This window comes from Narcine bancroftii, chromosome 6, assembly GCF_036971445.1.
Source record: "Narcine bancroftii isolate sNarBan1 chromosome 6, sNarBan1.hap1, whole genome shotgun sequence".
NCBI lineage: Eukaryota > Metazoa > Chordata > Chondrichthyes > Torpediniformes > Narcinidae > Narcine > Narcine bancroftii.
The window spans coordinates 167,596,179-167,617,837 of record NC_091474.1 but is presented as its reverse complement, the minus strand read 5'-3'; the positions used below and the strand labels follow the sequence as shown (position 1 = coordinate 167,617,837).

At 35.1% G+C, this 21,659-nt stretch overlaps 1 protein-coding gene and 1 long non-coding RNA gene across 25 annotated transcripts in view; one reads left to right on the top strand and one right to left on the bottom strand.

The window, feature by feature from the left end:
* Positions 1-2,064: 2,064 nt before the first annotated feature.
* LOC138736716 (uncharacterized) lies at positions 2,065-9,580 on the top strand. 2 transcript variants are annotated; one of them, XR_011340526.1, is made up of 4 exons: positions 2,065-2,132; positions 4,636-4,738; positions 5,928-6,026; positions 9,339-9,580. It is a non-coding gene; the product is annotated as an uncharacterized lncRNA (long non-coding RNA). The 2 variants fall into 2 exon arrangements; XR_011340525.1 differs by lacking the exon at positions 2,065-2,132 and adding an exon at positions 2,367-2,414.
* Positions 9,581-12,026: 2,446 nt separating this feature from the next.
* Positions 12,027-21,659, bottom strand: part of LOC138736714 (XK-related protein 6-like) — a 243,587-nt gene continuing 233,954 nt past the window's right edge. For all 23 annotated transcript variants that reach the window (XM_069886664.1, XM_069886661.1, XM_069886659.1 and 20 more), the window contains one exon: positions 12,027-14,338. In XM_069886664.1, the coding sequence (XP_069742765.1) occupies positions 13,374-14,338 (965 nt within the window). In that variant the 3' untranslated portion in view covers positions 12,027-13,373. The remainder of the gene's footprint in view (positions 14,339-21,659) is intronic.

Here is a 21,659-nt window from a genome sequence, read left to right as displayed (position 1 = left end):
ATCCCTTTGAATATTTCTTCGAGTGACTGGACACATTAAAAATAGTTTTTAAATGTAATCTTCAGCTAGAAATTCCCCATCAAATTTACACAATTCATTAACAAAAGAAAATGAACTTATTGCAGACACACTCTAAATATTCAAGTTCTATGAAATGGAAAAATGGAAATGATGAAGGCATATATTCTGTTTTACTTGCGATGAGAAAACCCTTTCACAGTTGCCATTATGATTCCATTCATATATTGGAATTTGAGTATACCGTGGACTAATGAATTACAGTGTCCTTAGAAAATTAAACTATTCCACACGTGTCATGGCAAGCAGCTCAGATGAGATTATTGTATTAACACTGGACATAGTGCAATAGGCTTTAGAATTGATATTGATAAATTGGATAGCACACTATGGTTAAATCCTTATTAAAACCTTACTCATTTCAGAACTTATAAGATAATAAGAATGAGTCAATATGAAAAGATCAATAGATTTATGAGAAAACCAGCCCAGAAAAATTAACCTAGCTACATAATTTAAAAGTATGTTACGAAAGCTTTATCCATTCACTGTTAGAATTCTCTAGTGCATTACATATGGCTGAAAGAATAATATTGTTATGTAGTAGGTGTGGCTGAATGTAATTAGAGACTGATCTTCTCCTCTGTCTGCCTCTCCACTTCTCCCACATTTTTCTGTCCAATCTTTCATCACTTCTTGCTTCCCTTTCCCTCCCCCATTCCCTTTAATGCTTGCTACCTCCCCTTCCTATTTCAGTCTCAATAAAGTATATCTTGGTATTAAACTAGTTGGACCAAATGTTCATTTGTTTTATTCATAAGTATTTCAATGAATATCTTTGAAAATTTTGTAACCACTGCTTCTGTAAATAAAATATAAATATAACTATTTAATGTATGAAAATATTATTAATCAAAAGATTTTGTTGGATGTGTGCCTTTCCAAATAGCCAGAAGTTTGCCTTCATTGGGTGAAATATTGAGTACAAAAGTTAAGGCCTCAAAAAACAGCTGTATATTGCATTGGTGAGACCACAGGGAATACAGTGTGTAGTTTTGGTGTCAAACTATAAGGGTATCAGTGAAGAGGTTATGAGCAGGTAAAAGCAGATTTAGGATGTTGTCAGACTGAAAGGTTTGAGTTACAAAGAGAGGCTGCATAAGCTGCGTCTTTATTCCCTGGAGTGCAAGAAGCTTATGGAAGATTATATAAAATGAGGAGGCGCATGAATAAAATGAATGCCACAGTCTTTTTCCAGAGGGTAGACAATTCTAGAATGAGAGGGTTTAGGTTTAAGTGAGAGGGGAGAGCTTCAAGAGGGACCTGAGAGACAAATCTTTCACTCAAAGGGCAGTCTTTATCTGGAAAAAGCTGTCAGAGCAAGTTATAGAAGGATGTAGACTCATAATCTTTAAAAAAACATCTATTTGGATAGATATATGACTAGGAAGGGTTTAGAAGGATATGGACCAAATACAGGCAATTAGGATTAGCCCAAGATGCCAAGTTGGTTAGCATGGAGGCCCTGTACATTCAATATGATTCTCTAAATCTATGCTGAATCAGTGATTCAAAGTTTTCCAATGGAAACTATTTTATGTCCGACATGCAAATATATCATTCAACTATTATAAAACCATTTAAATAACCTTGCTTTTCTCTATAGCTGAAACTGGTCATATTTGGTATAAAGAATGAGAGAATAAAGTAAAGGCTAAGACTGGAATGTGCATGTTAATTGTCCACTGTAAATTCCCCCTCAGGCATGGGTGAGTTGTGAAATCTCGGGAAAAGAGTTGAGGAGAATGCGGTGAGAATGAGATGATTGTAAGAATAGGTGTAAATGGGTGGTCATTTGTCAAGGTTCAGTGCAGAGGCGTTAAACTCCATGCTGAGAAACCATCTTCAGTTGAAACATAGTCGGCTTCCTCTCATGGCATTATTTTGAAGAGGGGTTATCCCTGGGCCAGGCCAATATTTAACCCTCTATTGATGTCACAAACAGCAGGCTTTTGCTGTTTTTTTTATTTGCATTACTGAGAGATTTTGATGGCTGATTTGATTTCTACAACAGAAGATAATCTTTCTCGTAAAATGCTTGAAATCATGACAAAGTATATAAATCAGATTCTATCTTTTATTTTTGATTCTTTCTGGAAGAATGATTGGGTAGACGATTCTAATATCATTGACCTGTTTGTGAATTCAGTCTCATTGGATTAATCTCCAACATGATAGGACTAAATCAGAGTCTGTCATATTTGTTATTTTAAAGGAAGTGAGGCGTATTCATTATCATTAATAATTACATTGTTCTTTCACAATGATTGGTTTAGGAAAGTAATTTTAAAATTACTTTTTTTAAACTTATGAACAGTCTTGTGAAGTTAAATTAAGTAAGTTTCTGCACAAGGAAATTGATAAGTGAAATAATGGGATTGGTCTGAGAGCTGATATAGACTTGTTGGACCAAATGGCTTTCTTCTATGTCATACATTGGAAAACATTGGGAATATTGTGCATTTATCCTGTTAATTTCAAGTGTTTTAATTCCATCAAGCAGACACAGCATGGATTCAGAAAGGGCAGGTCTCATTTGACAAACTTTCTGGAGTTCTTTGAGGATATCATGGGTGCGGTAGATAGAAGGGAACAGGTTGATGTTGTATATTTGAATTTCCAGAAGGTGCTTGATAAGGTGCCGTACAAGAGACTTATCAATAAGATACAGATGAATAGAGTCAGGGTGGTATATTGGCATGGATTGAGGATTGGTTAACTGACAGAAGGCAGAGAGTCGGGGTAAATGGGTGTTTTTCTGTTTGGCAGACATTAGTAAGTGGGGTGCCACAGGGGTTGGTGCTCGGCCCGCAGCTGTTCACCATTTACATTAATGATTTGAAAGAGGGGACAGAGTGTAGTGTAGCCAAGTTTGCCGATGATCCTAAATTGAATGGAAAAGCAAATTGTGTAGAAAATGTGGAGAGGCTGCAGAAGGATATAGTTTGGGCAAAGGTCTGACAGATAAAGTATAATGTTAGTAAATGCGAGTCATCCACTTTGGTAGGAAAAATAGAAGAGCAGATTATTATTTAAATGGTGAAAAACTGGGAGTGCTTGTGCATGTACAGCAAAAAGTTGGGTTGCAGGTACAACAGGTTATTAAGAAGGCAAATGGAATGTTGGCCTTCATCGCTAGAGGAATTGAATTCAAGAGCAGGGAAGTCATGCTGCAACTATACAAGGTACTGGTGAGGCCACACCTGGAGTACTGTGTGCATTTCTGGTCTCCATACTTGAGGAAGGATATATTGGCCTTGGAGACAGTCCAGAGGAGGTTCACCAGGTTGATCCCGGAGATGAGGGGGTTGACCTATGTGGAGAGATTAAATCATCTGCAATTATACTCACTTGAATTCAGAAGAATGAGAGGAGATCTTATAGAAAGATATAAAATTACAAGAGAGATTGATAAGATAGAGGCAGGAAAAATGTTTTCACTGGTAGGTGAGACCAGAACTAGGGGACACAGCCTCAAGATTCAGGGAAGTAGATTTAAGACTGAGATGAGGAAAAACTGTTTTTCAGAGAGTAGTGAATCTATGGATTCTATATCCAGGGAAGTAGTTGAGGCTACTTCATTAAACATATTTAAGGTTCAGTTAGATAGATTTTTACATAAAAATGAAATTAAGAGATATGGGGAAAAGGCAGGTAGGTGGAGTTGAGTCAATGATCCAATCAGCCATAATCTTATTGAATGGCAGAGGAGGCTCAATGGGCCGGGTGGCCAACTCCTGCTCCTATTTCTTATGTTCTGCTATAGATATAACATGGGGTCAACAGCATATGTTGCTTTCAGAATTACAGTATACATTCATGTTTATCTGCGGATGAACCAGAATCCACACTCGCATCATAATTTAAAAATATAATTTATAAAGAGAAGTAAAGCCTTGATTTCCAATCCTGAATAGGATAGAACAGAAAAAAATGGCAAAAAAGGTTAGCTTTCAAAAAAATCTATAATAACATCCATTTCAAGTATTTACCCATTATTCTAAATCAATTGGAATAAATTGACATTTTCACGGTGGTAGTGCTGTGGTTAAATCACCGGTCTAATAATAGAGACCCGAGTTAAAATCCTACATAGTAGTTGTGGAATTTAAATATAGTTTAATAATCTGAAATAGTTTTGAAAAATTTACTTATGAATAAGGTTGAAAACCCACTGTTTCAACAATCCCAACAGGAGAGAAGTTTAACCAATTTGGCCTGTTTATGATTCCAGACTAATCAATGTGGTTGACTTTTAAATAGCCATACCACTCAATTCAAGAGCAAACAGGAAGTGACAACAAATCCTGGTCTTGCCAATGATCTCATGCAGTGAAAAATAAATAACGGAGAGTAAAGTCTGCATTTTATAAGCACTTTGTATTTTTGGTATGATTTTGAATCTAACATCACAGGTGACAAAAATTAAATGTTTCAACTATGAGAATAATTTTGTGGAAAGTGCACAAGAGAGTAACATTGCTTCAATCAAATGAAATACTTGGAAGTTTATTTTCAAGTGTTCATAACTTATTTCTGATACCTTTTTGATTCCAGGTTCCAACTACAATCTACTATCTGATTCACAATTCTACCTTCTGCAGACAGTTAATGTAATACACGAGAAGAACTGACAAAAAAAAAACAGCATTTGTAAACAGTAATAGAGATAATTTACGTAATTTATCGATATCACATCCCAATGCAAGTTCTTTGTGAAAAACATTAACATTGCTTAACTTTTTTGGATGTTACTCTATATGCTATTATAGTTATATATTACTGTATATACTGATTGGATTGTTGAGTTTAAGGACATATGACACTTTAAAAGACATTTCAAAATGATTTAACACCATAAAGTACTGTTAGTAATGTAATTTCTCATAGAACAACTGGACAGTGTGCTTTAAGAAAAAATAAAGTAGGCAAAACGGTTTCAGCATATATAATGTAAAGGACGCCACAGAATATGTTACAGGTTTTTTTTCTATATAACAGGTATCTAGGTGATTGGAGCTGTCTACACTAAACAGCCCATTAGAACATGAATCACTGGTGCAGTTACTTGGCGCAATTTGTCTTTCTCTAATACATATGAGAAAACTGATGCAAAATTGCAGTTATTTAAAGCAGGAATAAAATCTCTTGTGTAATTCTAATACTAATAGTTCGGGTTGTCTTTTCTATACCTGTACAGTTATAATATTTCATATAATTGATTATAATTGTAGCAGGGACCAGTCAAGACTGATTGAACAAAAAGTGGTTTTATTTACCTACCATCTACCACTGAACTTCATATTTTCAATTAGAAAGTAAATCTAAATCCACTGGAAATCAGATAAATTATAATGAGGTAGATACTACAATAAAGTACAACTGAATCAATACTAGGAAAAAAAATCTGACCTAGTTAGAAGATGCCATCTCATTATTTAAGATCACATTATGTCACCATATTTGAAGAATTCTCTCTGGTGTTTTCACCTTGTTGATACGAAGTATTATAAGAAAAAACTGCTTGAGAATGAGAACAACAATTGAGAATTTGGAGGTTGGCTTAACTGGAAGATTGCATAGTTGGGATCTGTGCCTCGTATCAAGGTGAAAAGAGCACCGTCAGAAAAAAAATTCTTTGAAAATAATTTCTGTTTATTTTTCATTTGATTATTTTTAACTGTATATCTCACACAGGAAATGTATATACAGTACACACATGCTAACAAATTCCTAACATTTACAGCCATATAAATATCCTTTCTTAATTACTTCATGCACATTTTTAAATAAATTTGTTATCACTTTGAAGCCTATGAATTTAACTCATAGACCCATCTCTTCCTCAGAAAGAAGGGAAAAAGCACCTGGGCAAAGTTCAGCTTCACATGGATTGCTGCAACTTGAAAAAGGAAAAAAATAACTACAAACTTCTCAACTGTCTTGAGGTAAGAGTAGTTCACTAACCAAACATACATATGAACATATACATTACATTATAGGAAATAGCAAAGTTTTTCTTCGGTACATTATTTACAGTTTCTTTGTGTTGTTTTTGGATAAACAGCTATATCAATCTACAGTAAGGCTTCACAGGAAGTATTCGGTTTATTTTTTGTTTTCTAAAAACCACACTATAAAATTGAGGTTCGATGTTAGCACCTTTTGATTATTGATGTTGCTCCCATTAACACAGTAGCTATTTCCTGTTGAGAACCTTATCTTTTGAAACAATTTTGTTGCGGCAGGAGATAAATTCTCCATACAGCTGAATGAGAACCTCACAAGTTGTATATATTATATATTACATACTGTATATACTTATATATATTTATATATATAAATATATATACATGTATATATATATATAAAATATATAATACAGTGATTATTTTATATTTTACTGCACTGGCACATAATATGTAAAGGTACTGGCATTGTTGTTTGCTGTAAGTGGCTGCCTTGATAGGAGTACCATAAGCACCTAGAAAAAAGGCACCACAAGGTTGAGAAGCAGTGTTTTTCCTTCATTTATTTAAAATTACCTTCTAAGCTAAGATCATTTAAGAATATAGGGCTTTCATGGTCAGCAGAATAATTAATAGTTTATGTTCATCGACACAGATATCACTTTCAAAAGATTTCCACACCGAATAATGAATTAACAGATAGTAAAAGGGAGTTTTAAAGTAGCTTTTCCAAAGTGATGAGATTTTAATTTCAACCACAGTTTTACTGCATTCTCCCAAATAAGGAGTACTTATTTTGGGGTTTCTCCCAATAGAACAAAATATATTAAAATGAGAAGAGGGTTGAATAGATTGAAAGATCTATATTAGTTGGTACAAGCTGATAATATATGCTTAAAACTATAACATACAGTTTCATTAAATCTAATGATTTGTACTGAATTTAGACTTAATTACAAATATTGTTCTAACACTGTCAAATATAATGTGTACATCATTCATAATTTGGCCTTGAACAAATTGTTTAAAATTATTTTGGTGTAATCTGCTCACTGGGAACATAATATCAAACCTTCCAGATAATAACAAAAAATCTAATATTTCTTTTTTTTTGTAATAAATGCTAGTATTCTTGCATTAAAATACTGTATACTGGTCCATGTTTGAACCAGTGTAATTTGAGTTTAATATAATCTGTGATATACACAAAGGCAAGTATAAATGTTTGTACGTGTGTATGGGAAGGATTTTGGCCAGCCTGTAAAGGAAGACCTGTGTTAATAAATGCTGTTACTGTGACTAAAGCACATGACCTGACTTATTTTATATATAAAATACTGGTGAACCCTGCGTTACATTCCCAGAAAAGAGTCCTTATTGCATCCTTCTGTAATGTGAAATCTTGTCATCTGCATCATGAAAAATGGTTAAGCTTTTCTCACATAAATTTTTATTAATTTGTAAAATTTTAGAGTAGTGATACGCGAATTCTGTGAGGGCAAATTTTCATTCCCCAAACCTCCATAATGCAGATTTCAACTGTAAAAGGAACTGACGAAACAATAAATGGCACCTAAACCTGAAGCCTTAAAACCACTTCCTGTTAATTGTGTAGAACTCAATCCATGACCTGTCTCAGGGAACAAAATTACTGGTGGGCATTTTAACCTTTCAGATTTTCACCTTGTCAGTTTAATGCATTCGTTTATCAGATCACAAGTTGTTGTAAAATGCAACCTGCAAATTTGCAAGTTGCTAGCACCAGTCTAAAATGTTTTGCTTGGCCCACTGCTGCTAAAGAGATGTCAACTTGATGTTACTGAAAAACTTAAAAATCATTCTACTGGCTCTAATTTAGGAAATCACTTCTCAAATATTAATTTCCTGGGAAGACAACCTAAGCAATTACTCTACTGTATGTCAATGAAAATAGAAAATATAGGTCTTAATATTTAATGATTAACATAATCAGGAGAATTAAACTAGAAAACTAGCTAACCTTGAAAGCCCTTTGGATGACTCATGATTTACCAACTAGGTCCTTCAAGTGGTGTAAAATTACAATTGCTTGCGTCTTTTACATCATGCAAATGCTGCAGCACATTTTCTTATGTATATAAACATATAATGGTATTACATATGATGAAATACGATGACACAAAACACTAATTTGCTTCAGTGATAAGGAACAGAAATGTGGTGATTATCAGATGGTAACGTGTGCCAGAATAGATAAAGTGCAAATTACCAACCAATAATACAAACCATATTGTTCATTACCACTATTATATAATGCCTCAAAGCATTAAATGTTAGTTTATAAAAATAAATCATACTATTTCTGTTATTAAAAAAGTACATCAATTTAGTGTGTTTGGAAATTTAGCACCCTTACAATTTGTTGTTTCAGGGATGGTATGCCTCTTTGTTTGCTAATACATACCTGGCAGCCAATCACACTAGGCGACATAGACATTGGCATTATATAATGAAATTAAATTATTATAACCCTTTGAGTATTGAAAAGTGATAGACTGCTTTTCACATGGCAATAATTACTGATACTTTTTGTCTCTCAAATGAAATACCAAAGTTTGTTGTGGCAAGTGGTCTGTAGATTCGAACAAGAGGAGAATCCAGCTTCTCAGTACACAAAGGGTCAATTGACTTTACTTTGCGTAAAGGTATCTTACGAAGTATTCTAGTACAACAAATCATGACTATTGTGCTAGGCAGTCCAGAAATTAAAAGGCAGATTCATTTTTCATTGTTGACAATTAGCTTCATCTTGCTTGAGTTTATTAGACTCCCCAGCAAACAACAGTGCACCACAGTCTTAATTAAAAAATATTCCTTCGTAATGTGGATAGATATTTCACTAATTTTACACAATGATGCAGAGGAACTTTAAAGAATTCTGATAAGCTGTGCCTCCAACAGTGGACATTTCTTACCAGAAGATGCTGCTTATCTGAGACAGAAGAGTTGCTGAACTTTATTGTTCTGGCATGCTAGCACCTATTGTTGGATGGACCAATGAATCTGTTTTAAAAGCATGTGCAGAAGGTTATCTGTCTCATTTAATGTGCTTGTAATTGACCCCAGATTTCCTGCAATTTTAAAACCCTATTTTCCCAAAATTCTAAAATTATACAAATGATTCAAAGCAAAAACACAACATTCCAAACAACAAAACTGCATTTCTCGCTGAGTTCACTGAACACCAAATCTGCCTCTAAACCAAACTCCCAATCTTCTGCATCTAACTTCTTCAAACTATGTACCTTTCAGGGTGGGATGAATGGATTTCTACTTCGTCAGGGAGTCAAGGCTTGTGAGGACAGGGCAGGAATATCTGATCAGCCATGAACTTATTGAATGCTGAAGTACAATCAAGAAGCTGAATGGCCTACACCTGAACCCGATTCTTATGGTTAAAGTCTTTTGTCTGGAAATTGATAAGGAGAATTACACTCTCCCCTCTGACTTCCTTGTCACCTTGATTTGGAATAAACATTGTATAAATCGTTCAATATATTTGAGAACCTTTCAGGCAAAAGCAAAGTTACATAAAAGTGAATGTGACAATTGGCCATGATATTGAAATATGTAGCCCTTTTTCTACATACAACTTTTAAGGGAAGAAAATAAAGAGTAGTGTGTGCTTAGTTTAGGAAGGTATGAGAAAACCCTTACCCAAGGATCAATGGAAAGACATCAGTTTGTTTACATAAATAATTGTACCTGAACAAGAGGGGGGAGCTTTCAGGAATATAATTACCAGTATGTCCAGGATCCCCAACCAAACAGAGGTCCTGAACTTTATGTTGGCAATTTCCAAACAGCACAATGACATCATACTCCTCATAGAGCACTTATTATAAAAGGAACTGAGCAGTCTGCTGATAAAAAAGGCAATTTAAATGCAAATGGAATGTATTTTTTGTGCATAATATTGAATGTATTGATTAGAGCACAGTTGAACTCTTGAGTATAATACCATTGGAAGGATACATGAGGTATGTAAAAGATCATTGGATCAATATTGGGCATCAAAGGATCATATATCAAAAAGAGCTAAGGGGTAATCATATAAGAGTTTTTTAAAATAATGAAACCAGCATCTACTGGTTGATACTTCAGTACTGACACCATATTGAGAATTGTCAATAGAAAAATGAATGGTGCAGGTAAAATAATTGATTAGCCCACACAAAAGGTTATTAATATTGTACTGAGAATTAGATTATACAATTGGTTGTGTGAATAGACTATAACATAATTTAAAATGAATTGGGAAATAATTCATAAAGAGGTTGCATTAATATTGCCAACTTTAGATTGAGTACACAGCAGGTGACAGGAAGCAAGCAGTCTTATGCCGGCTAGTAGAAAAAAAACTGGCACAAAATTGAAAGACAGATCATTCAGAAATAAATATACAAGTACTTTTGTGCAGCAAAAATTGTTCATAATTAATGGACTCTTCCATCACTGGGTGAGAAAATGAGATGGGTCCCTCTTGTAAACCATTGGAATGGAACAGAAATATTAGCTGAGACTTAAGGTCATCAAATTAAGTTCAAAAGCCACAGGTAATGTTGCAGCTCTATAAAACTCTGGTTGGACCATACTTGAAGCATTTTGTTCAGGCCTGATCACCTCATTACAAGAAGGATGTGGAAAATGCAGTGAGGATGCAGAGGAGATTTACCAGGGTGATGCCTGGATTGGAGAACATATGAAAAATGGTTGAGTGAACTAGGACTTTTCTCTTTCGAGTGATTTAAGATGAGAAGTGACAATGGAGGCGTATAAGATAATGAGAGGCTTAGTTAGGCTGGGCAGCCAGTACCTTTTACTGAGATCATCCATCAGCATGGCCAATGGTGATGAGAGGGCAGTCTTTGAAGTTTGGGGCCTTTATTGGAGAATTTCAGGGATTGGGCCATCAGGTAATCAGAAAATTGGAACAAATAGCACATGATAATTAGGGCACAAGATTAGAGTGAGGCATAGTTCAAAGAACCACAAGTACATTTCAACCTTATCTTCATGATGATTGAAAATGGCCAACTATGATCAACCCTCAGAACAAAATGGCTAACTATGATCAACCCTCAGAACAAAATGGTCTAATTTCCCCAGTAGTGTTGTACCAAAATGGCACAACTCAATACTGCAAAGCAATGGAAATTACGAGTCTGATAAAGGGTGCATGTGAATTTCTGATGTGAGCAGGAGGGATAGCATTTCACTTTGGGAAAAAGAACAGCGAATCAACTTCTTGACCAATTAATTTACTTTTGGTAATTCATATACTACACTAGTATACTGGGAATATAGATAAAATCCATTATCATCTACTAAAATGTCCCTTGTAACAAATAAAAATACTTTGGAGAATTAATTATTAATTGATTTGGCTTCTTAATAATCATCAAAAAGCAGATGGTTAAGGTTACCTACAACTTAAGGCAAAGTAATCTATTAAATGCTCCTTACTTTTACAATATGATATATACATTAAAGTTTACACCACTGATAATCCATCCAAGCCTGTACAGTACTTCTCTACAGATAATTATTGTTTGACCCACAGAGAAGGAAATCAGTGTATTTTTGAATGAGAAGAAAACATTTGTTTGTGATTTAGTGACATATCAGTAGATTATAAAGACATAAAACACAATGAGATTGATTAAACAAAAATAGCGAATGAACTCCATTGGAGCATACAGAAAAATTGTTTAGGTGAGAGAATTTCAGTATGTAGGAAGATTAAATGGGATGATGGTGATTTTTTTTTGAATAGAGGAGACTATAAGAAAATTTTGCTGAGATGTATAAAATTATTGGAGGCAATGACAGAGAGGATGGCAAAGAACAATTCCCCTTAGCAGGAAACTCAAAGGATTTAAAATAACAGAACTAGCAAGAACTCATTGCCCAAGAAAGGTTGGAAGACAAAGAAACTTTCATCATATTTCAAAATAACAATGTGCTCTCTAATAGGACAAACAAATAATATTTACATGAAAAACAAAGGTCTGATGTGCAGGATACATTTTGACACGTACTGTATAATTTGAGCTACACTTGGACTAAAAATTGAATGAATAAAATACCTAAATTGTTTCTTTCCTATACAGTGAACAGCATCGCAGAGAGAATTGAGCATTGTTTCCTAGCAGCAAAATCTCTATCCACATTATTCAAGGTAGCCTTTAAGTCTCCTAACTCAAAGCTTTCTGGAAATCTCTGCACCAGAATACACCTGAGCTGTACAAGTAAAAAGAGTAATCCTTTTTTCAGTGGTTTGCATGTGTTTCTCATGCAAAGGCCTGATTAGGCACACAAGAGCTAAAAAGAAACCTAAGCTGTGGGTGGGTTGCAGATTGGCTTCTTGAATCTCACCATATGGCTTTGGCCAGAATATTTTGGCTTGGCCTGTCCCTGTATGGCAGACAGATTTAATGGATCAATCATGGATATAAACCTCCTATATAACATTGTGGCTCATGTTATTATAACCAATTAAAATTCAGGTATATTCAGGTAAAGAAAAACTCCAGTTTTTCCCATGCTGCAAGTTATAAAATTGATAAATTTTCTGCAATTATTTAAATTAAAAAAAAAGCATTCTGTAAATTACAAAAACAAACAGTAATATTTCAGTTTTAAAAAAAACTATATGTCAAGGATCTGATGCGGTGTGCTTGACATATGGTTGCACCTTGAACAGTAATAACAGATTGTTATTACTTCAATAAAAAGCTCACGTAGACAAAGAAACACACAGTATATACTTAGAAACAGAATCTTTTTTGCCAAGGATAGGATTGTGGAACTGAAAAAACCCCACATGCTCACAAAAACCCTGAAAGGGATTTAAAATTGCACCACTTTTAAGTTTTCTTATTAATCAATGTTGTATGATTTGCTTTTTCAGTCCCACTTATCTTCAGTCCTTTAATGCTCTGCATACAGATAAACCCAGTGTATGTATGTGTAGTTTGTGATTCTCGTGTTTGCATGTGAATGAACATGCACCTGTATTTGTGATTCCTTTTAACAACAAATGGAAATTCCTGATGAAAATTTCCACCTTTAAATTTACAGTTTAAGTACTGTATTTTACTGTGTAAAAAGATTTTTTTCACTTTTTTTGTTACATACAAAACATATAGAATATCTTTATATACAGACAGCTACCAGGAAAACAAAAACATATCTGTGAGTTTTGTGTTTTGAGGGTTGTATGAGAGTGTCTGAGTGCCTGATGTAAACATAACTACTTCTTTGTCAATATCAATGGGTGAAGCTTTAAAGTGAAGATTCATACTGCAGCAGCTCATATACAAGTGGTCCATCTCTATACCTTATACCGACAGATGTAGGAGTTACATACTGTAATATATTAACAGTTCTCCTCAGCCTTCTGTCTACAAAGTGGGCATCCCAGGCAGGATATCGTTTCCTTGGCATGTCAATCTTGATGATTGGTCCCTCCGGTAGGTAGGGTCGGCCAGATGGTGTAAGTGGCACTGTGGGTCGCACTTGGAATACAGGCAGGCAGGTCTCTGCTGCATCCTCCTCCTCCTGATCACCTGTTACTCTGGTTGGTGTAGTCTGGGATCCTCTGGGCGCGGCTGGTGTAGCTGCCATGGCCTCAAGCTCTGGAGGCAGAGGGATCCCCCAGAGCAGTTCAGCACAGCAAGAACTGGCAAGGATCTTGGTCCTTGGTCCCATGGGATGAAGTAAACCATAATACAGGAACATGAATACTGCCCCAGCAACAAAACTAATAAAAACTGTACACAGTGCTGTAATGGCATAAAAGTCAGTGGTTGTGGGATCTCTGTAAAGATACCAAAGAAAAGTCAAGGCAGCATTTTCTGTCAATATTACAGTATAATAGGCAAACATTCGATATCGTGTCCGGCCTTCTTTGACATTAAACCAGCAGAATATGTACACGATCCCTATTACCATATTGAACAGAATTTCCTCCCACTTGGACATGCAGAAATCTGTTCCTCCATGAATAATCCAAAATGCCATGGCACACCAGTGCACAACCACAAATATTCCAAAATATAACTGAAAAATAGATGCAAATAATGCAAACGAAATGACTCTGGATGATATGGTAAACAAACGCCAAAAGATGTGGATTAGGGCACCTCTGTAGCTCATGCTTTTTTTGTCATCCCTGGAGTCCCGCAGCAATTTGTGATATGAGGCTAGCACCCAGGCAAGGGACATCAGGGAGGCCATAGAAGACAAACCTGGCATAGCAGAGAGAAGAAAAATCCAGTTAGAATAATTGCAGAATCAAATTTTCATTGGTTCAACCATGCCTTATAATAAATGGAGAAATGACAATGAAAATCTGTGCACAAAATAAGATCAATATGGCCAATGTGCTGAGCTTTCAGTTAACACAATGCCCATTTTCAGTGTAAAATAGCCTCATCGTGGCATTATGAACCCATCTCATCTGTTTTTGATCATTCTTTTTAAACAAAAATAAATAAAATTGAACCACTTCTAAGTTTTCTTGTTAATTGAAATTGTATGATTTACTTTTCATTTCCCACCTCTCTTCTGTTCTTCTATACAGACCCTATGTTTATCTGTACTAGTTAGTTCTGTGTTATCAACTTAAAATTTAATTTTTCAGACATTTTTCATTATCTGTTCTCCACATCAATTGTACAATAATTATGAAGTGGATTACCATCATTTGTCAAACAGTTTTTTTTTCCATTCAAATATATTCATTTCTATAATTCATGTGAACCTTGTGCTAAATTGATGGTGAAATAAATAAAGTAATAGCATATTTAAAACATCAATTGATAGTCATATTTTATTCAGCTAAATTTAAAAAACTAAAAAGGGAACAATCTCTGAATTGCTACCCGAGTCACATTCAAATTGACATGGTATGAATTAGGTTAGCGAGTTAAATGTGTGGCTTAAAGATTAGTGTACATGAAAGTGCAACATCTTAGGATGTTGGCATCAGTATTGGGGAAGGAAGGAGCTGCTCCAATGGTACAGGTTCTACCTGAACCTTCTGGAACTAGGATTCTGGCAAATGGTATAACTCGGACTGTGGATAGGACTTTAAACTCAACAAAAGATTGGAAAGCAAAAAGAAAGGAGAGAGCAGGAGAGGTTATTGAAGTCTCCATAACATTAAAAAAAAGAACAGTAAGTTTAGCAAGGAATAAGAATAAGAATTTAACCTCAGAGAACATTGAGTCAAAAGTGAGAAAAGGGTGGTGAATACAGGACTGAAGGTGTTGTAGTTAAATACACAGTGTACAAAAACAAGGTAGATGATCTTAAAGTGTAGTTGGCATAACTAAGTCGAGCTGAAGGAGGATCACAGCTGGGATCAATACATCCAAGGATACCAATCTGATCAAAATAAGTGCAGATGGGCAGAGGTGATGGGTGACTTAACAATGAAATCCTTCATGGAAAGGTACATAGGATCAAAAGATATAGAATTTTCATGTGTAGAGTTGAGGAACAGCAAGAGTAAAAATACTCTGAGGGAGTTGTACAAAGCCCTTGAATAGCAGCCAAGATGTGGGGTACAACTTTCAACAGGAGTTAGAGAAGGCAGCGGGAAAATCAGCTTGGTGCTAGATCCCAAGAGAAGGAACTTGTAGAATGCCTACGAGATTATTTTTTTTATTGCAGCTTGTGGTCATACCCATCAGGGTAATGGCAATTCTGTGTTTGTTACTTTACATTGAACCAGGTTTATCAAGGAGCATAAGGTAAAATAACCCTTTGGGGACAGCAATCACAATATAATAGAATTCACTCTGCAGTTTGAGAGGGAGAAGCAAAAATATTATGTCAGTATTACAGTTGAATTAAAGTAACTATGGAGGTATGAGAGAGCTGGCCAAAGTCCATCTGAAAGGGGCCCCCAGCAGGGATGACAGTCAAGCAACAATAGCAGGAGTTTCTGGGAGTAATATGGAAAATGCTGGATCAATTCATCCCAAAGAAGAAGCAGCATTCTAAATTCAAGTTTATTATTATCCGATTGTACAAGTACAACCCGGTGAAACACCCTTCTTTGGTCCTCAGTGAAAAAACTTGTAAACACACAACCAGACATAACACATATACAGACAAATGATACTTATGTTATTACAAATGGACAGATGTCTCAGTCTTTTAATTTAACTAGATCAAGTAGACAAGGATGCCCTCTATCACCAGCTTTGTTTGTTTTAGCTAGAAAGCCACTTGCACAAAAGATTCAAAATAACTGACAGTTGAAAGGGTTTGTAATAATCATACTGAACATAAAATTAGTTTATTTGCTGACAATGTATTAGTTTATTTAACTCAACCACAATTATCATTACCTAGTCTTTATAGTCAGTCGTTAGAGTATGGGAAAGTTTCAGGATATAAATTGAGATAAAAGTGAAGTAATGGAATTGGAGCAAGGAGACTATTCACAATGTTGAAAAAGGTTCTATTTAAGTGGACAGATAGATTGAATAGTGAGGTATACATATTGATAAAAATTTGAAAAATTTATATAAATTAAACTATATTCCAATATTTAAGAAGATAGATGAAAGTTTAAAGAAATGGGTGAATTTGCCTATCACTTTAATTGGAAGAGTTAATTATATTAAAATGAATATTTTTCTGAGAATTCATTGTTTATTTCAGACTTTACCTATTTCTATACCTCAAAATTTTTTCAAGATTTAAATAAACAAGTTAGGAAATTTCTTTGGAAAGGAAAAATGATAAGAAAATCATTAGAAAGTTTGATATGGAAATATGAATTAGGAGGATTACAGCTTTTAATTTCAAGAATTATTATAAAGCAACAAAATTAAGAATTCTTGTTTCTTTGTTTGTAAAAATGAAACCATCTTGGGTGGAAATTGAATTAAATAAAATTGGAGAAACTATATTTACTGAGGAGAAGGATATTGAACTGTGCAGGGTAAAGGAAGCAAACGGGGTATATATAGAGACTATAGTGTGATTAAGAAAGAGGTAGTTCTGGAGCTTCTGAAGCATATAAAGGTGGAGAAGTCTCCAGGTCCTGACAGGATTTTCCCCAGGACCTTGAGAGAAATTAGTGAGGAAATAGCGGAGGGTCTGGCAGTGATTTTTTAAATGTCATTAGAGACGGGTATAGTGCCGGAGGATTGGTGTGTGGCACGTGGTTCCTTTGCTTAAAAAGGGTTTGATGAGCAAGCCTAGCAATTATCGGCCTGTAAGTTTCACGTCTGTGGTAGGTAAATTGATGGAAAGCATTCTTAGAGATAGTATATATAAATATATGGAGGGACAGGGTCTGATCAAGGGCACTCAACATGGATTTGTGCATGGAAGGTCATGTTTGACCAATCTTGTTGAATTTTTTGAAGAGGTGACTAGGAATGTCGATGAGGGTAGAGCAGTGGATGTTGTCTATATGGACTTCAGTAAGGCCTTCGATAAGGTTCCGCATGGGAGGTTAGTTAGGAAGGCTAAGTCCCTGGGTATTAATTTGGAGATAGTCAAATGGATTCAACAGTGGCTGGAAGTAAGGTGCCAGAGAGTAGTAGTAGATAATTGTTTGTCAGGATGGAGGCCAGTGACAAGCGGTGTACCTCAGGGTTCCCTGAAGGTGGATAGGGTGGTGAGGAAGGCCTTTAGTATGTTTGCCTATATAAATCAGTGCATAGAATATAGAAGTTGGGAAGTAATGATGAAACTGTACAAGGCATTGGTGAGGCCAAATTTAGAATACAGTCTGCAGTTCTGGTCACCGATTTATAGGAAGGATATTAACAAGATAGAGAGAGTGCAGAGAAGATTTACAAAAATATTGCCTGGGTTTCAGCATTTGAAATACAAGGAAAGATTGAGCAAATTAGGTCTTTATTCCTTGGAATGTAGAAGGCTGAGAGGGGATTTGATAGAGGTGTTTAAGATAATGAGAGGGATAGATAGAGTTGATGTGAGAGTAGGAGAGATGGAGAGATGGGTACAAGATGTCATGGGTTGAGAGTTGATGGGCAAAGGTTTAGGAGTAACATGAGGGGGGACTTCTTTACTCAGAGAGTGGTTATGTGTGGAATGGGCTTCCGAGAAAGGTGGTGGAGGCAGGGTCAATTTTGTCATTTAAGAAAGAGTTGGATAAGTATATGGGTGGGAGGGGGATGGAGGGATATGGGCAGAGTGCTGGTAAGTGGGATTAGAGGAGGGTACTTGGATCAGTGCAGGCTAGAAGGGCCAAATTGGCTTGTTTCCGTGCTGTAATTGTTATATGGTTATAAAAATGTATTTATAAATGGGATAAAGATGCTCCGATATTAAAACATTTGCTTAATATTTGGAATAAAGTTAAGTTAGAAATTAATGGAAATCTTATATCATTAAAAAAAACACCATTAATTAATCCTCTGTTAATTTTCTCAAAAGATAATCTCTTTTTAAATATTTGGAATAATAAATGAAATTCAAAATGGGGAGATTGTTATGATAATGATAGATTGATGTAATTTGATCAATTAAAAATTAAATATGACACTCCTCATAATATGTTATTTTGTTAATTTCAATTAAGATCCTACTTAAGGGAGAAATTAGGGTCTGATATGATTCTAAAAAATCTTACAGATTTAGAACAAATTATAGTTGATGGAATGACTAAAACATTTATTTCAATAGCATATATCTTGTTACAAGAACAAACACCTAAAGTAGGATTGTTTCATTCAAAAGAAAGATGGGAACAAGATTTAACTACAGCAATAAATCAGGAGATCTGGCAAGATTTATGTAAAAAAGTTAAGTCTAATACTATCAATGTAAGATATAGACTATTCCATTATAATTTTTAAATATCAATTGTATATTACACCTCAGTAATTGAGTAGCTGGAGATTGAATTTATCAGACCAATGTTTTAGATGTGGAAAAGAAGCTGAAACTTTTTTTTCCACTCTACATGGTCTTGTTTAAAGGTTTTTGGGTTTCTGTTAGTAAGTTCTGTTAAATCTTGAATTATTATTGTTAGGAAATTTGAAAGTATTACTCCTAAATTATCTTTGTCAGATTTACAATTGAAATTTGTTAAGTTAGCTTTAGTAATAGCAAGGAAATGTCTTGTTGTTACATGGAAATCAGATGTTTCATTAACATTAGAAAGATAGCATACAGAGATTCAAAGTTTATTCCTATAGAAAAAAATAACATAATTTAAGGGGTAAGTATACTGTATTTACAGAGAGGGGTGCTGAGTTCCACCAAGGACAGCTTCTACACCAGCCTCTGGGGAATGATTGTATTAAAGACAAAGCTGAAGATGATGAATAGCAGCCTAGCTGTTGGATGAGAAGGAAAGCAAAAAAGAGGGCATATGGTATTGCAAAACTTAGGGTGTCCATTAAATGGGTGTTTGGAGGACTTGAAACTAACATTATGGATATATTTCAGGAAAAATTGCTATACTTTCTCAGCATGTTCTGCATCATATAAGCAAGATAAAGACCACATTAATAGATTTGGAAGAAAGCTAAGAATAGAATTTGGAAAAGCACAGTAGCAGACAATAATGGTGAGTGATGAGCAAAAATATTTTAAACTTTCTGTACATCTTGCAATAAAATTAACCAGAGTGGAGGAGAAATATAAATGAAATTATAACACCAATCTTTACTTTTACTTGATTCTATCAGATATTTTCAAAAGGTCTACCAAGTATTTTGGTGCCAGGCTCTTTGAAAAAAAAATCACATTAACTGCAGAGAGAACATTGCTACTATTGACCATTGAGCAAGCAGCCAATTAGGATCAAGAATGGTTAATTTATCAGATGTCCAATACAGGTTAACCAACATAATATTAGTTTTCTTTGTTCCTTTGGATTATATCTTAAAAACCATCTATAAATTCACTGACAATACCACAGTAGTAGGTTGCATAAAAAGGGGCAATGAATCAGTATACAGGAGCAAGATTGATAAATTGCCTGAATGGGGCACCAACAACAACCTTGCACTCAATGTCACCAAATCAAGGAGCTGATTATTTACTTCAGGAAGGGAAAACTAAAGGTGTATGGTCCATTGATCACTAGGGGATCAGAGGTGAGAGAGTGAGCAAATTGGAAGTCACAATCTCGGAGTATCTTTCCTGGACACAACACACTAATCATGAAGAAAGCAAGTCAGTGCCTTTACTTCTTCAGGAGTTTGCAGAGGTTTGGTTTGACATTGAAAACCCTGGCAAATTTCTACAGATATATGGTGGAAAGTGTATATGTACATCATTGGGTTGTATGTGATATCATGCACATAATCTGACAAAGAAATTTGAAATCTAATACATTGAATGACACAAGTATTGCCTGAATGTGCGAAAAATAGAAAAATATTACTGGTATTTATTGAAGATACAGAAAGCTGGCAAATTAAATCAGACCCAAAGGAGACTAATAATCACCTATTGTCACAAACACAATAACTGGTAGCTTTTATTTCCTTATACTATAGAAGATGGCAATTTGAATCCTTGGTTTCTGCCAGTACTCACAGCAATATCATTCCCCAATTCTTTCTTTGTAAGTTTTTCTCTGCATAAATTCTTTTTGAAATTTACAGCGTATTTTGAACAAACATTTAAAGACAATTTTAGCAAGGATTTAGAAATGTACCTTAAAGCACGAGGAACATTTGTAACATTGCTTCTATTTTAACTATTATTACAGTACATTCCTAAATGAAGTCGTCATAAAACATCCTAATATATACACGTACAATGTAGGTATTGGCCAGTTTCTAATTTAATGTAAATGGTATAGAACAGCATTGGGTCAATATACTGGAATTTCCTCGAACACCTTTTAAGTAGAGGGCAGAACTCTGGCTATTTTCTGAGCAAATTGTTACAAAACTCATTGTAATACTTTTTTTACAGAATCATCATCTCATGCACATTTTCTCAATCATTTTGCCACTTCTACATTAAGCATGCACTACTGCATGTTCCTATGGAACCCAATGACAGGGGCAACATGTTCCTGTCAGAAAGGCAAACAAAGCTGGCAAGAGAATGAGGGGGGAATCTCATTGAAACATTTTGAATGTTGTAAGCCATGGACAGAGCAGATGTAGAAAGGTTGTTTTCCATGGTGGGAGAGTCTGGGATAGGGGTCTCCAAAGTTGTCGATATTGACCCCCAGAGGTTGATGGGACCATCCAGGGGCCCCACAACTGTTCACAATATACATAAAAGATCTGGAAGAGAGGACAGAGTGTATCTAGATTTGCTGATGGCATTAAATTGAGTGGAAAAGCAAATAGTGTAGAGGATAGGGAGAGTCTGCAGAGATTATAGATTGGTTAAATGGGTATGGGTCTGGCAGATGGAGTACAATCTTGGTAATGTGAGGTTATCCATTTGGGAAGGGAAAATGAAAGATCAGAGTATTATTTAAATGGTAAGCGGTTGCAGCATGCTGCTGTACAGAAGGACTTGGGAGTGCTTGTGCATGAATCACAAAAGGTTGGTTGGCAGGTGCAGCAGGCTATCAAGAAGACAAATGGAATGTTGGCCTTC